This window comes from Eucyclogobius newberryi, unplaced genomic scaffold (genome assembly GCF_026437365.1).
Source record: "Eucyclogobius newberryi isolate DKJ021-1_F unplaced genomic scaffold, fEucNew1.0.hap1 SCAF_22, whole genome shotgun sequence".
Taxonomy (NCBI): Eukaryota; Metazoa; Chordata; class Actinopteri; order Gobiiformes; family Gobiidae; genus Eucyclogobius; species Eucyclogobius newberryi.
In genome coordinates this window covers 23,535,360-23,552,492 of record NW_027315857.1, presented here as the reverse complement: position 1 = coordinate 23,552,492, position 17,133 = coordinate 23,535,360, and the positions used below count along the sequence as shown (strand labels likewise).

At 46.2% G+C, this 17,133-nt stretch overlaps 1 protein-coding gene across 1 annotated transcript; it reads right to left on the bottom strand.

Moving 5' to 3' along the window:
• Positions 1-3,185: 3,185 nt before the first annotated feature.
• On the bottom strand, positions 3,186-17,116 carry LOC140371968 (apolipoprotein L6-like). The gene is made up of 11 exons (XM_072459209.1): positions 17,057-17,116; positions 16,094-16,132; positions 15,948-16,019; positions 14,397-14,471; positions 14,242-14,295; positions 13,293-13,328; positions 6,898-6,969; positions 6,781-6,820; positions 6,663-6,708; positions 5,528-5,942; positions 3,186-3,820 (listed from the first exon to the last, which is right to left on the bottom strand). The coding sequence occupies exons 1-11, from the start codon at positions 17,093-17,095 to the stop codon at positions 3,338-3,340; spliced, it is 1,371 nt and encodes a 456-aa protein (XP_072315310.1). The 5' UTR covers positions 17,096-17,116; the 3' UTR covers positions 3,186-3,337.
• Between the last annotated feature and the right edge of the window lie 17 nt (positions 17,117-17,133).

Here is a 17,133-nt window from a genome sequence, read left to right as displayed (position 1 = left end):
TCTGTTGTTGTCCTCAGTCTGTGTCTCTGTTGTTGTCCTCAGTCTGTGTCTCTGTTGCTGTCCTCAGTCTGTGTCTCTGTTGTTGTCCTCAGTCTGTGTCTCTGTTGTTGTCCTCAGTCTGTGTCTCTGTTGTTGTCCTCAGTCTGTGTCTCTGTTGTTGTCCTCAGATGTCTGTGTCTCTGTTGTTGTCCTCAGTCTGTGTCTCTGTTGTTGTCCTCAGTTGTCTGTGTCTCTGTTGTTGTCCTCAGTTGTCTGTGTCTCTGTTGTTGTCCTCAGTCTGTGTCTCTGTTGTTGTCCTCAGTCTGTGTCTCTGTTGTTGTCCTCAGTCTGTGTCTCTGTTGTTGTCCTCAGTCTGTGTCTCTGTTGCTGTCCTCAGTCTGTGTCTCTGTTGTTGTCCTCAGTCTGTGTCTCTGTTGTTATCCTCAGATGCCTGTGTCTCTGTTGCTGTCCTCAGTCTGTGTCTCTGTTGCTGTCCTCAGTCTGTGTCTCTGTTGTTGTCCTCAGTCTGTGTCTCTGTTGCTGTCCTCAGTCTGTGTCTCTGTTGTTGTCCTCAGTCTGTGTCTCTGTTGTTGTCCTCAGTCTGTGTCTCTGTTGTTGTCCTCAGTCTGTGTCTCTGTTGTTGTCCTCAGTCTGTGTCTCTGTTGTTGTCCTCAGTTGTCTGTGTCTCTGTTGTTGTCCTCAGTTGTCTGTGTCTCTGTTGTTGTCCTCAGTCTGTGTCTCTGCTGTTGTCCTCAGTCTGTGTCTCTGTTGTTGTCCTCAGTCTGTGTCTCTGTTGTTGTCCTCAGTCTGTGTCTCTGTTGCTGTCCTCAGTCTGTGTCTCTGTTGTTGTCCTCAGTCTGTGTCTCTGTTGTTATCCTCAGATGCCTGTGTCTCTGTTGCTGTCCTCAGTCTGTGTCTCTGTTGCTGTCCTCAGTCTGTGTCTCTGTTGTTGTCCTCAGTCTGTGTCTCTGTTGCTGTCCTCAGTCTGTGTCTCTGTTGTTGTCCTCAGTCTGTGTCTCTGTTGTTGTCCTCAGTCTGTGTCTCTGTTGTTGTCCTTAGTCTGTGTCTCTGTTGTTGTCCTCAGATGTCTGTGTCTCTGTTGTTGTCCTCAGTCTGTGTCTCTGTTGTTGTCCTCAGTTGTCTGTGTCTCTGTTGTTGTCCTCAGTTGTCTGTGTCTCTGTTGTTGTCCTCAGTCTGTGTCTCTGTTGCTGTCCTCAGTCTGTGTCTCTGTTGCTGTCCTCAGTCTGTGTCTCTGTTGTTGTCCTCAGTCTGTGTCTCTGTTGCTGTCCTCAGTCTGTGTCTCTGTTGTTGTCCTCAGTCTGTGTCTCTGTTGTTGTCCTCAGTCTGTGTCTCTGTTGTTGTCCTCAGTCTGTGTCTCTGTTGTTGTCCTCAGTTGTCTGTGTCTCTGTTGTTGTCCTCAGTCTGTGTCTCTGTTGTTGTCCTCAGATGTCTGTGTCTCTGTCTGTTTCATGGACCTCCTCTGACCCTGCAGTAAATGACAGAAACAAATCATTCTTAGTTTGAGAAATACTGTCCCTAACCTGTGAGGTCATGTGTGGGGCATAAATAAGAATTTTAAATGAACAAAGCCAAAAGAAGACTCTCCATCTAAGTTACTTCTTCCATGGACATTTCTTGCTTCTCCTCTCAGCACACATCAGCGTCATGCTCAAGAATATCTCTGGATATGAATAACACTTGATCTTGAGCTGGCGGTGGCAGTCAGAGAACGAGGACAGGACAGGTGTTTCCATTCAATCTAACCTCGGATCATCTGATTGGCTGAGACGCGCGTCTGTCGCGGTAATTCCAGGAAGTGGAGCTCTGGAAGGCGCGTGGTAAATGTATGCGCAAAGTTCAGTAGCGTTTGAAACAGACAATTATTGCTTTTTCCTCTATTTGACGTGTTCAAAGGAGTACCTCAGGGCTCCATTTTAGGCCCATACATATTCTATTCATGCACAATCTGTGTGTTGGATCCGTCTTAGGTCATTTACCACTTTTATGCCAGCGATACACTTCTGCACGACTTCTAATGTCAAACGTACGATAAATTATAGCGACACAAACTGCTCAGCTGTTCTTTTTGACGCTCGGTCAAACTTTTTTGTTTCGACTTTCCGAAATTCATCCACAATTCATCTTCACTGCAAATTCCACATCATTTAGCACGAAGTTGATACAATAGTTGTGTAATGTTTTATTTGGTCTATTGTATTTATCTTTAACACATTTTGATCCATTTAATGAACAGTTTGAGGTCGATTTTTCCTCTATTTGACGTGTCCAAAGGAGTACCTCAGGGCTCCATTTTAGGCCCATACGTATTCTATTCATGCATAATCTGTGTGTTAGATCCGTCTTAGGTCATTTACCACTTTTATGCCAGCGATACACGTCACTGTTGCTCCGCCTCTCTGGGACGTCGGGTCATCGGTCAGCTTTCCATTTTCTATCTGAAGTTAGCGTAAAAAAACAGGATTTTCTCGCATGGGCGTGTTCCCCGTCGAGTTTGTTTCCCGTCTTAATGACCTTGACCTTGTGTTTTAGACCAAACGCTCTCCTTTAAGGGCGACTAGCTACATTTGGTCGAAAAACTCGTCTGATATCTTAACGTTTGTCTACAGGTTTGAGGACTCTTCACTCCAAAGTCAACGTTGTCATTAATAAAACACGCCCCTCCCCCTTTGTCACGTGATCATTCTCTTCCTCATTCCATTGAACGATCAACACAATCAAAACTTCAGAAACTTTTATTGCAGACGCCGTCGACAACCGCGACATTTAAAAACAGAACTAATGAAAATGATGTCATGTCCATCCAGCAGAAATGTCTTCGTTTGGGTTTGATTACGAGACAAATGTGAAATGTCCGTCAAATGAATCCGTAAAGTGCAGAAATATCACTGTATATGAAAAATATATTACGTTTTTGCAGCATTTTTTACTATAAACGATACTCAATAATCACATTTTGTATATATTTAAAACAGCATTCACCCACCAAAATAAAATCAGTACATCATTTGAACTCACCCACCAAAATAAAATCAGTTCATCATTTGAACTCACCTACCAAAATAAAATTACTTCATTTAAATTCACCCACCAAAATAAAAGCATTACTTCATTTAAATTCACCCACCAAAATAAAAGCATTACTTCATTTAAATTCACCCACCAAAATAAAAGCATTACTTCATTTAAATTCACCCACCAAAATAAAAGCATTACTTCATTTAAATTCACCCACCAAAATAAAAGCATTACTTCATTCAAATCCCCAAGTAGAAATCCATTAAAGCAGCTTGTAAAAAGTCAGTAACCGGAGGTCTAAAAGGTGAAAGGTCGAGGCGTTTCATTCCTCGAGCTCGATCAGCTTCTTCAGGTCGGACTTGAGCGTCTCCTCGTCCTCCTCGTCCTCCTCCACCTCCACCTCGATCCCGTCCATGGTCCTCTGCAGGTCCTCCTTCACCCGGTTGAGCTCCAGCAGGCCCCCCTGGAGCTCCTTGCACACCTCGCGGATCTTGGCGGCGAAGTCCGTCTTGGCGCCCTTCCGCAGCTCGATGGAGTCCTTGGCCAGGAAGAAGAGGTCGAGCGCCAGGAAGAGGCCCGACATGACGCCGGTGGTGACGCTCATGACCTGCGCCGCCTTGGCCGCCCCGCCCGCCGCGCCCAGGACCTGCACGGTGCTGATGAGGCTCTCCGTGTTGATGACCAGCGCCTTGCCCGCCCGCCCGCCCTCCTTCATCACGTGCTTCATGTTCTGGTTGAGGTGCTTGGCGGCGATGGCCTCGGCGTACTGCTCGAAGTTCCACTCCTCCAGCGCCTCCATGCCCTCCTGCGGGGGGGGGGGGGGACATGGCGGTTAGATGTGAGGAGCGGGAGGCGTGTTGGGTTTTGATGTGAGGGAACACGGTTACGACGTGCTCACTCAAGTATATTTTTAATACCGTATTTTCTGGACTATAAGTTGCACCTTTTTTCGTAGTTTTGGCCGGGGTGCAACTTATACTTATATTTATACTTATACTCCGGTGCGACTTATATGGGATATTATTTGTTATTTTCACACTTGCAACAGCATTTCATACTCCAGTGAGACTTATATATGTTTTTTTCTTCTCTATTGTGCATTTTTTGGCTGGTGCGACTTATAGTCCAGAGAATACGGTAATCAGATTGTGTTCAAAGGTGACATTTGAAGTGCGTCCAGGAGGATTGACACAAAGACTGAAATATAAACTGTATTTCAGAAGATGTAAACTACAGGTTTGTGCAGAACAACAGGATATTTATGTGACTTTGTGAATCGAGTCCATTCAAACTTGGATTAAGGTTAGGATCAGTTACTATAGTTACTAAGCAGGAGTCATTTTTTAAACTAAGCTTTCGTTGATGCTTTAACGGAAATTAAGGTGCGGCTATTGTAAAGCAGCACCAGTATTTTGTCTTGTAAAGTTAAAATATTTGCTGATGAAATAAATATATTTATGTTTAAATAAAATATTTTGTTGTCTAAAGTAAAATAAAAAATAAACATATGAATTATTTGCTACTTTTTATGTCGCACAGAATCCAATAAAAATGTTTATATCATAACAATATTTACAGATAAATGTATATTTTGTGTCGTCGCATTATTTTCAGTTCAGACGATGTTAAACCAACAGTTCTAAAGATGAATATTAAACTTTGTGTTCATTAAAACTTGGAGTATATAATATTCACCAGCAGCTCTTCTGTGTACATGTATTTCTTTACATTGTTTTTAGCTAATGCACTGGTAAAAAACATTTTTACCTGGCAACGGTTGTTTTTTGACGTTCCATCTCGAGCTTTATTCATGGCTCATTTTCCATTGTTTGGAAACCCATGGATACGACATGTTTGTGTGTCACCGTGTGGTCGCCCCGTGTGGTCACAGTGTGTGGTCACAGTGTGTGTTCATTGTGTGTGGTCGCCCCGTGTGGTCACAGTGTGTGTGGTTACTGTGTGTGGTTACAGTGTGTGGTCACTGCGTGTGGTCGCCCCGTGTGGTCACAGTGTGTGTGGTTACTGTGTGTGGTTACAGTGTGTGGTCACTGCATGTGGTCACAGTGTGTGTGGTTACTGTGTGTGGTTACAGTGTGTGGTCACTGTGTGTGGTCACCGCGTGTGGTCACAGTGTGTGTTCATTGCGTGTGGTCACTGCGTGTGGTCACAGCGTGTGGTCACAGCGTGTGGTCACAGTGTGGTCACTGCGTGTGGTCACAGTGTGTGGTCACAGTGTGTGGTCACTGTGTGGTCACAGTGTGTGGTCACTGTGTGGTCACAGCGTGTGGTCACCGCGTGTGGTCACAGTGTGGTCACTGCGTGTGGTCACAGTGTGTGGTCACAGTGTGTGGTCACTGTGTGGTCACAGCGTGTGGTCACCGCGTGTGGTCACCGCGTGCGGTCACCGTGTGTGGTCACCGTGTGTGGTCACCGTGTGCGGTCACCGTGTGGTCACTGTGTGGTTACTGTGTGGTCACCGTGTGCGGTCACTGTGCGGTCACTGTGCGGTCACCTGCAGGAAGTCCAGACAGTCCTTGATGTCCTTGATCTCGTCCTGGTAGCCCTGGATCATCTGCTCCACCTTCTTGCGGTCGGTTTTGGAGTGGACCGCGTCGGTAATGTTGGCCGAGGCCGAGGTGACCCCGCCTGCCGTGGCCACCCCGATCCCCACCGCCGTCACGATGAGCGAGGTCCCGGCGGTGAAGGGGGCCAGGATGAGCCCGGTGATGGTGGTGACCGAGCCCACCACGCTGGCCACGCCGCCGCCCACGCTCACCTTCACCGTCTTCTTGTGGAAGTCGTCGGCGGCGTCGGCCATCGACAGAAGCTCCAGGATCTTCTGCTGCAGCGAGCCGCCACGTTTGTTAAAGAGACGCACGAACAGCCGCGCCGCCATGAAGACGCGATCGGCCGCTTGTTCCACCACGCTGAGCGGCCGGGACAGAAGACAGGTCATGGTATTAAAGGGTAAGGCTCATTCCCCGATAGTGCACAGCCCCCCGATAGTGCACAGCCCCCCGATAGTGCACAGCCCCCCGATAGTGCACAGCCCCCCGATAGTGCACAGCCCCCCGATAGCCACAGCCCCCCGATAGCCACAGCCCCCCGATAGCCACAGCCCCCCGATAGCCACAGCCCCCCGATAGCCACAGCCCCCTGATAGCCACAGCCCCCCGATAGCCACTGCCCCCCGATAGCCACTGCCCGCTCCGTTAGCGCACCGCCCCGTTAGCGCACCGCCCGCCCCGTTAGCGCACCGCCCGCTCCGTTAGCGCACCGCCCGCTCCGTTAGCGCACCGCCCGCTCCGTTAGCGCACCGCCCGCTCCGTTAGCGTACCGCCCCTGTTACCTCAATCCCCTACGGTTTAATTATGAAATCTAAAGTGGATTAGATTAGACACTCCCACTAGCACACTCCCGCTAGCACACTCGTGCTAGCACACTCCCGCTAGCACACTCCCGCTAGCACACTCGTGCTAGCACACTCCCGCTAGCACACTCCCGCTAGCACACTCCCGCTAGCACACTTTTTGGCCGGTGCAACTTATACTCCGGTAAATACTTGAGTCGGATGAGCTGAAGACGCTGCTTGGACGAGCGGCGAAACGTCTTCCACCTGAAGGACACAATCATCTACGATGACTTACTCTTCCGCCTCTGCGTCCTGCGTCGACTCATTCCACTCGTTCCAACCTGAAAACGACAGAAGCTCGTTCGATCAAAAGCTAGCTTGAGGCGTTGCCGTGACGTCCAAACGCGGCCCACCTTCCACCGTGTTCCACCAGGACATTAGCCCGTCCTCGTCCTGCAACGACAACAAAACAAACCGAACGTCGGACGAGTTTGAAACGCTCAGTAATCGTGATCCTTTAACAAACGCACGTCCAGAGGGTCCAGAGTCGCGGCGTCGTCGTTCACGTCGGCGAACTCCAGCGTCTGGACCTCCACGGCCTCCTGCAGAAGACGATATTAACCTCATTTAAGCGACGCGTATAATCCATGACCGAGTATTACAAACGCTAACAATTTAAGACGTGGAGCAGAAAGTTTAAGCGAGAATAAGACGATTGTGAGCAGGAGAAGCTCGTTAAACATGAGGTTTAAGGTGCAGTACCAGTAATATACAGCAGCATATTGAAGCCATGGGGCGACATCAGCCCTGAGCATGCTAAGCTAACAATAGGATGTATACGGTGCATTACAGGGCTGTTTGGGTTAAAACATCTGTAAATGGAACTGTACAATTGTGTCCATAGTAAGACTATTTTATTGTTGTCCTGTAGCAGATTTAAATTGTTTTTTTCTTTTTGACTTTATAAAGCTTATTTTATTGTTTTATCGTTGTTTTATGTTGCACTGAATCGCCAAAGAAAGTTTCTATGTTTGTGAATTCTGTTCTGTATCGACAATAAACCTTTTGTGATTGTGAAAGACGACGGTTTTCAGGGGAAACTTGAAACCGTGCAAACAGATTAACAGGACAGGCCATTATCATGGTTGGGCGGGGCTATTGTCTTTGGGCGGGGCTATTGTCTTTGGGCGGGGCTATTGTCTTTGGGGGGGGCTATTGCCTTTGGGCGGGGCTTATTAAGCTCAGAGCAGGATCAATGTCAGACGAGATCCACAGATTGGACTTTACATTTGTAATTTGGTCTAAAATGAGGACGTGGATCGAGACGCGGCGAAACACAAAGACACATGTGGAGCGAGGACATGAGACATACAGCAATTTAGAACCTGCAGCAGTGGAACGAGACTTTCTTGACCCGACCTGCCCCGGGGTCAAGAGGGGACAGACAGAGGAGACAGTAGGGACAGACAGGGGGGACAGTAGGGACAAACAGAGGGGACAGACAGAGGGGACAGACAGAGGGGACAGACAGAGGGGACAGTAGGGACCAGACAGAGGGAACAGTAGGGACAGACAGAGGGGACAGTAGGGACAGACAGTAGGGACAGACAGAGGGGACAGAGAGAGGGGACAGACAGAGGGGACAGTAGGGACCAGACAGAGGGAACAGTAGGGACAGACAGAGGGGACAGTAGGGACAGACAGTAGGGACAGACAGAGGGGACAGACAGAGGGGACAGACAGAGGGGACAGTAGGGACCAGACAGAGGGGACAGTAGGGACAGACAGAGGGGACAGTAGGGACAGACAGTAGGGACAGACAGAGGGGACAGTAGGGACGGACAGAGGGGACAGACAGAGGGGACAGTAGAGACAGACAGAGGGGACAGACAGAGGGGACAGTAGGGACAGACAGAGGACAAACAGAGGGGACAGACAGAGGGGACAGACAGAGGGGACAGACAGAGGGGACAGTAGGGACCAGACAGAGGGAACAGTAGGGACAGACAGAGGGGACAGTAGGGACAGACAGTAGGGACAGACAGAGGGGACAGACAGAGGGGACAGACAGAGGGGACAGACAGAGGGGACAGTAGGGACCAGACAGAGGGAACAGTAGGGACAGACAGAGGGGACAGTAGGGACAGACAGTAGGGACAGACAGAGGGGACAGACAGAGGGGACAGACAGAGGGGACAGTAGGGACCAGACAGAGGGGACAGTAGGGACAGACAGAGGGGACAGTAGGGACAGACAGTAGGGACAGACAGAGGGGACAGTAGGGACGGACAGAGGGGACAGTAGAGACAGACAGAGGGGACAGACAGAGGGGACAGTAGGGACAGACAGAGGACAGACAAAGGGGACAGACAGAGGGGACAGTAGGGACAGACAGAGGGGACAGACAGAGGGGACATTAGGGATAGACAGAGGGGACAGACAGAGGGGACATTAGGGACAGACAGAGGGGATAGACAGAGGGGACAGACAGAGGGGACCGACAGAGGGGACAGTAGGGACAGACAGAGGGGACAGACAGAGGGGACATTAGGGATAGACAGAGGGGACAGACAGAGGGGACATTAGGGACAGACAGAGGGGATAGACAGAGGGGACAGACAGAGGGGACAGTAGGGACAGACAGAGGGGACAGACAGAGGGGACAGACAGAGGGGACATTAGGGACAGACAGAGGGGATAGACAGAGGGGACAGACAGAGGGGACTGACAGAGGGGACAGTAGGGACAGACAGAGGGGACAGACAGAGGGGACATTAGGGATAGACAGAGGGGACAGACAGAGGGGACATTAGGGATAGACAGAGGGGACAGACAGAGGGGACAGACAGAGGGGACATTAGGGACAGACAGAGGGGATAGACAGAGGGGACAGACAGAGGGGACAGTAGGGACAGACAGAGGGGACAGACAGAGGGGACAGACAGAGGGGACATTAGGGACAGACAGAGGGGACAGACAGAGGGGACAGACAGAGGGGACCGACAGAGGGGACAGTAGGGACAGACAGAGGGGACAGTAGGGACAGCTTCAAAATGCTGTGTGTTGCTCATATTCACAGATATGACTAATGAACCCACAGTCGACTCAGACACATGACAGACATACTGCATTTATGCCCCGCCCTGCATGAATATTCACTACTGTGTACTATATATCTATGTACTACATATCCATGTACTACATATCCATGTACTACATATCCATGTACTACATATCCATGTACTACATATCCATGTACTACATATCCATGTACTACATATCCATGTACTACATATCCATGTACTACATATCCATGTACTATATATCCATGTACTATATATCCATGTACTATATATCTAAGTACTATATATCTATGTACTATATATCTATGTACTATATATCTAAGTACTATATATCTATGTACTATATATCTAAGTACTATATATCTATGTACTATATATCTAAGTACTATATATCTATGTACTATATATCTAAGTACTATATATCTAAGTACTATATATCTATGTACTATATATATCTAAGTACTATATATCCATGTACTATATATCCATGTACTATATATCTAAGTACTATATATCTATGTACTATATATCTATGTACTATATATCTAAGTACTATATATCTAAGTACTATATATCCATGTACTATATATCCATGTACTATATATCTAAGTACTATATATCTATGTACTATATATCTATGTACTATATATCTAAGTACTATATATCTATGTACTATATATCTAAGTACTATATATCTAAGTACTATATATCTATGTACTATATATATCTATGTACTATATATCTAAGTACTATATATCTATGTACTATGTCTCATGTTACTACAGGTGCGGCGTGTTTATCCACAGTTTCTTTTCTTTGTAACTTTCATTGGCGCAACTTTTATTCAGGAGCCGAGAATGACAATAGTAATAAAAGTAGTTCCAATAATGGAGTAATTATTGAGTAATAATGGAGTAATGGAGTAATATTAGAGTAAAAGAGTAATAATGGAGTAATAATATAGAGTAATAATGGAGTATTATTACTCTATTATTAGAGTAATATTTATTTTTTTTTCCTTCCACATTGTGCAATAAGAAATGTGACCACGGTTATAAAAGTCAGGCGTTTACTGGCAGAAACACGGTGATACTATTGTGACCGAACAAGTCCGACCGCTTTTACAGAAGAAACAAATAAATGTTGTTTACGGGAATCAAAGGCCGTAAATTCACCTTGACGAGCCCAGAGAACTGAATTAGCTCAAGAGAATGTGAAAAATACGATCGTCTATGGGAAACGCACCGTCCTGGCACAGAAGAGTCATTGTTCTAAATATAAACCCCAGACACATGATCGTGAGGAGCTGCCAAGTCATAACCATGACAAGGAACGCCACGGTAACGCAAGGGAGGGCGGGGCTTACCAGAAAAGACACCACTCAACCATCAATAACATGTCCGATTATGATCTGATGTGAACTAAACATGGACCGGCCTCCTGCAGGTGCCAGAGTCAGGACTAAACATGGACCGGCCTCCTGCTGGTGCCAGAGTCAGGACTAAACATGGACCGGCCTCCTGCTGGTGCCAGAGTCAGGACTAAACATGGACCGGCCTCCTGCTAGTGCTAGAGTCAGGACTAAACATGGACCGGCCTCCTGCTGGTGCCAGAGTCAGGACTAAACATGGGCCGGCCTCCTGCTGGTGCCAGAGTCAGGACTAAACATGGACCGGCCTCCTGCTGGTGCCAGAATCAGGACTAAACATGGACCGGCCTCCTGCTGGTGCCAGATTCAGGACTAAACATGGACCGGCCTCCTGCTGGTGCCAGAGTCAGGACTAAACATGGACCGGCCTCCTGCTGGTGCCAGAGTCAGGACTAAACATGGACCGGCCTCCTGCTGGTGCCAGATTCAGGACTAAACATGGACCGGCCTCCTGCTGGTGCCAGAGTCAGGACTAAACATGGACCGACCTCCTGCTGGTGCCAGAGTCAGGACTAAACATGGACCGGCCTCCTGCTGGTGCTAGAGTCAGGACTAAACATGGACCGGCCTCCTGCTGGTGCTAGAGTAAGGACTAAACATGGACCGGCCTCCTGCTGGTGCCAGAGTCAGGACTAAACATGGACCGGCCTCCTGCTGGTGCCAGAGTCAGGACTAAACATGGACCGGCCTCCTGCTGGTGCCAGAGTCAGGACTAAACATGGACCGGCCTCCTGCTGGTGCCAGAGTCAGGACTAAACATGGACCGGCCTCCTGCTGGTGCCAGATTCAGGACTAAACATGGAGCGGCCTCCTGCTGGTGCCAGAGTCAGGACTAAACATGGACCGGCCTCCTGCTGGTGCCAGAGTCAGGACTAAACATGGACCGGCCTCCTGCTGGTGCCAGATTCAGGACTAAACATGGACCGGCCTCCTGCTGGTGCCAGAGTCAGGACTAAACATGGACCGGCCTCCTGCTGGTGCCAGAGTCAGGACTAAACATGGACCGGCCTCCTGCTGGTGCCAGAGTCAGGACTAAACATGGACCGGCCTCCTGCTGGTGCTAGAGTCAGAACTAAACATGGACCGGCCTCCTGCTGGTGCCAGAGTCAGGACTAAACATGGACCGGCCTCCTGCTGGTGCCAGAGTCGGGACTAAACATGGACCGGCCTCCTGCTGGTGCCAGAGTCAGGACTGAACATGGACCGGCCTCCTGCTGGTGCCAGAGTCGGGACTAAACATGGACCGGCCTCCTGCTGGTGCCAGAGTCAGGACTGAACATGGACCGGCCTCCTGCTGGTGCCAGAGTCAGGACTAAACATGGACCGGCCTCCTGCTGGTGCCAGAGTCAGGACTAAACATGGACCGGCCTCCTGCTGGTGCTAGAGTCAGGACTAAACATGGACCGGCCTCCTGCTGGTGCCAGAGTCAGGACTAAACATGGACCGGCCTCCTGCTGGTGCCAGAGTCGGGACTAAACATGGACCGGCCTCCTGCTGGTGCCAGAGTCAGGACTGAACATGGACCGGCCTCCTGCTGGTGCCAGAGTCGGGACTAAACATGGACCGGCCTCCTGCTGGTGCCAGAGTCAGGACTGAACATGGACACCTTCATGACACTTGTAATAAATACACCGTGACTATTTCTAATCTTAAAATCATCCATCTTTAATAAGGTTTATTAGTTTAGAGCATTTTTATTCATTTTTGAGAAGAATTAAGTTTTTCTTGTTTTTAAGTCTGTGTTTGTTCGCTCTTGAACACAAAACCTTCAATAATATATATAAAATAAAATAAAAATCTCGAACCAAACGCAGTACTTTTTACTTTTCAGTCCTGCTCAAAAATCTGGTGGAGCGACATTTTGAGCCATGCGAGTTTAGGGTGAATGCTGCCACCTGACCCGCCGTGCCCCGCCCCGCTGTCCCCTACCGCGACCCAAGAGGCCATGACCTCAGATGCCACGCTGCTGTTGTTGTGAAACGCTCTCTTCGCTCACATATTTGGAATAACCGATGTGCAAAGATGTGCGACACGGGCGACGCCCTCGGACGCTCTTCTACAGGTTTTGTTGGGCGATGTTCGCTCGGTTTATGGTCGACACATTTGTAATTACCGGGTCGTGTTCGGGGTCATATTTTTGCAGACTAAAACTACATAAAAAGTACTCGTAAAGTGTAAAAGTGGATATTTTTGTCACCTTACGTACCATCGTCACGTAATAAAAACAAAACCTAAATGAATAAAAGGGACGAATCGAAACTCGACAATAATTACAATTAAGGGGGAAAAAATACATAATGAAAATAAAATTAAGAATAATAATTAGAAAAAAATATATATATTACAGCCTTTTTTGTCTCGTCTGACTTATATTAAAAATAAAAGGGAAAAATAAATAAAAATGTGAATTGACCAGTGATAATATCTGAGCTTCTGTCGCTGCAGAATTCTGAAATGAGTAAAAATACAAGTTCAAACTTTCAGATCAAGATTCATTGACAATTCTGAAGGTCATCATAAATATTCCTCTATGTACGAGATGAAAAACAGCATGAACAATATGAAATCTGTCAACTGGTTTGTCATTATTTATTTATTTGTATTATTATTATCATTATTATTCAAAAAAATTCAAAAAAAAAACATTTAAAAAAGCTATATTATTATTCCAAAAAAACATTTTTAAAAAAGAAAGAAATCTGGTTTCTGGTTTGTCATTATTTATTTCTGTTATAGAATTATTATTATTCCAAAAAATTCTAAAAAACATATTTTAAAAAAATAAAAAAATAAATCAAATATATATATATATATATATAGGGTTAGCCACACACACACACACACACACACACACACACACACACACACACACACACACACACACACACACACACACACACACACACACACACACACACACACACACACACACACACACACACACACACACACACACACACACACACACACACACACACACACACACACACACACACACACACACACACACACACACACACACACACACACACACACACACACACACACACACACACACACACACACACACACACACACACACACACACACACACACACACACACACACACACACACACACACACACACACACACACACACACACACACGACCATGACTAATGACCATAACCAATGACCATAACCAATGACCATAACCAATGACCATAACCAATGACCATAACCAATGACCATGACTAATGACCATAACTAATGACCATAACTAATGACCATAAACAATGACCATAAACAATGACCATAACCAATGACCATGACTAATGACCATAACCAATGACCATGACAGCGTTCTTCCCCCAGACTGTACCTGTGTCCCTGAGCCAAACAAAGCAGTCGGGAGGATCCTCTTTATGCGGAAAGTCTGGAGAACGTGAGAAAAAAAACCCGGAAATGTTTTAGTGACAGTAGCAAAGGTATTTTTTAAAAACCTGACACTTGTGGGACATTTTCACTGGCGCATACCATAGTTCTCTTCTTCCGCGGCTCTTCTGGTTCACGCTGAACCTTGGCGCTCGCGGCCTCCGTGTACCAAACGGACTGAGACAAAAACACTTTCATCAATTCTACAAGTCACGCAATAAAAAAGTGACATAAAATCTAATAATAGGTCTTTTTTTTTTTTTTTTACAATTTTTTTTTTTTTAATTGAGAAAAAAAAAACAGACCAATCAAACCGTGTGTGTAAATAAAGATACAACTAACAGTAACAACAACAACGTCAGAAAAAAAAGAAAAACAATATTCTAATGTAGTTTTTGACGCAATAATTTCAGCTACAGTCAAACTAAATCTTAACATACACAAATACACAAAGCCACTATTAAAGCAGAACCAAGTAACATTTTCACATCATTAAACGTCTTCGTAAGTCCCTGTGATGGTTAAATGTGTATTTTCAGGTTTGAAGTGTTTGTCGTCGCCCCCTGCTGTCTTTTAGCGGAAAACCAGCCTTGTAACATTTTTCAGTATCGACCCAAAGATAACTCCTCTGAGAAACCCTGACCCTTTTTTATGTTTGGCAACGTTCAACGCTTTTATGTGCGATTATGATAAATAAATTAAAGGAAAAAACCTGCAGGGGGAGCTCTAACGCCAGAGTTACTTAGTTCTGCTTTAAATCGAGGCTGATTTGGAATTAGTAATGTCAATAAAATATAAAAACTGTCATTTTTGGTCAGGGGGACGACTTTATCAGCACATTTTAGATACTTTTGGGATACACTGCGAAGGCATAAGCTTTATTTTCCCCTCTCAGATTAATGTCCTACAAGGTCTACGGCAAAAACTAGATGTTTTAAGGTTTTATTTTCCTGTGTCCAATTACCACAGTTAAAAATACCAAACACTGTCATATATTTTACATTTTTTGTCCTAATTGCACATTCTAAGTTTAACCTAACGTTAAAAAATAAATCCAAAGTATAAAGAGCAAAGGATGTCTGCTTTTCACCTTTGCCTTGTCAACTACTTCTACTTTTGACTAAAATTTGATGTTTTTTCAGTTCAGTTTATTTAAAAAACTACAATACCGTAATTAACTCATTGAAAGAAGATTAAAAAACATTTGTAGGCGACAAAAAACACATAATTTACAAAGATATGAGCGTTAAAATCAGAGCTACTTCCTGTAATAACTGGTGTCAAACAAAGGTATTACCACAAGTACTATCCACTAACCAATGGGATGCTTAGAAAAGGCTCAAACCTATAAACCCTTTGCGTTTTAGCGCTATTTTTCTAAGTGGGCGAGCAATGCAAAACCAGTTTTTCCTGGCGGCTGCAGTCGCCCTCATGCAGATTCTGTTTGTCGACTGAAAACACGTTAGATTAGATTCCGACGGCCGCGTTGACCATTACCTTTCAATCAGATAAAGTCCTTTTGCAGCGTTTGGAACAGACAAAAACAATCAACAAGTCGTTAGCAACGGTCGACAAGAAGACGCCGTATTGTGACTAAACAGCTTCAGAAATGCTCGTTAGGTTCAGAAAAATGTACATAAAAAAGGGTCTTACGTGCGGTCGTATTGTCTCGTCGTTTAGAGTTTCCGAGCTCGAAGACGAGTCACTTTCGCGGTCTTGGACGATCTGAGCCAAAAAAAAGAGTCAACAAACACACAACATTTAGGGTTCGTTGCCCACTCGTCCCCATGTATAAGTACCTTTGTTTTTGTGGAGGCTTGCTTCGGAGCCGAGTCGGGCTGCGAAACAGGCGCGCTCGTTAACGATCACAAATACTTTCCGTTTGAACCGTCGACGTTCATTGACGCCGAACGCTAACTCTGAACAAAACGTATACAAGTAACTATGTTCGCGCCGTTTTCGTACCGTCAAAGGTGTTAAATAAAGTGATTTGAAGGCGGATCGTTTGTGCTGCTAAAGTCTCAGTGTGAACCGGCGGGAAACGCAACTATCAGGACCTCGAGTCTGCGAATAGCGCTATAAAAAACGTCAACGGCCGACTGTTTTTACCACCACCGTCCAGTTTAGCTTTGAAATAATGAACTTGGGCCTAAAACTTCCCACAGTGGACACGATGGAAGGCCTTCTAACCTCAGGACTCAACTCAAAAATAGACTCATTTAAAAGACTGGACAAAATGGGACGATTACCGTATTTTACGCACTATAGGGCGCACTGGATTATAAAGCGCACTGGGATTATAAAGCGCACTGGGATTATAGGGCGCAGCAAATAAAATCCTCGTTTTCATTTTCGAGACTCGCTGATGGTTAGTAACATGACCGGGTTTAGACCGGGTTTAGACCCGATTTAGACCTGGTTTAGACCCAATTTAGACCCGGTTTAGACCTGGTTTAGACCTGATTTAGACCTGATTTAGACCCGGTTTAGACCCGGTTTAGACCCGGTTTAGACCCGATTTAGACCCGGTTTAGACCCGGTTTAGACCCGGTTTAGACCCGATTTAGACCCGGTTTAGACCTGGTGCAGGCATAATACTGTAATAGTCTGACGCACTTTGTTGTCTTTATTGTTTGTTCTTCGAGTTGAGCGATAATCGTGTGGTTCAGTCGCCTATAATAGTCGGACAATCACCTTTTTGTCGGTTTGTGTGGTTTATTTTTGCCATTCTCCAAACATAAAGTGCATTAGTGTCATTGTACCTGAGCGGCGGACGACTTAAAAGGATTAACCTTCTGCATCACGCCTTTGAAAAGTCCCGAGCTCTGTCAACAAACAA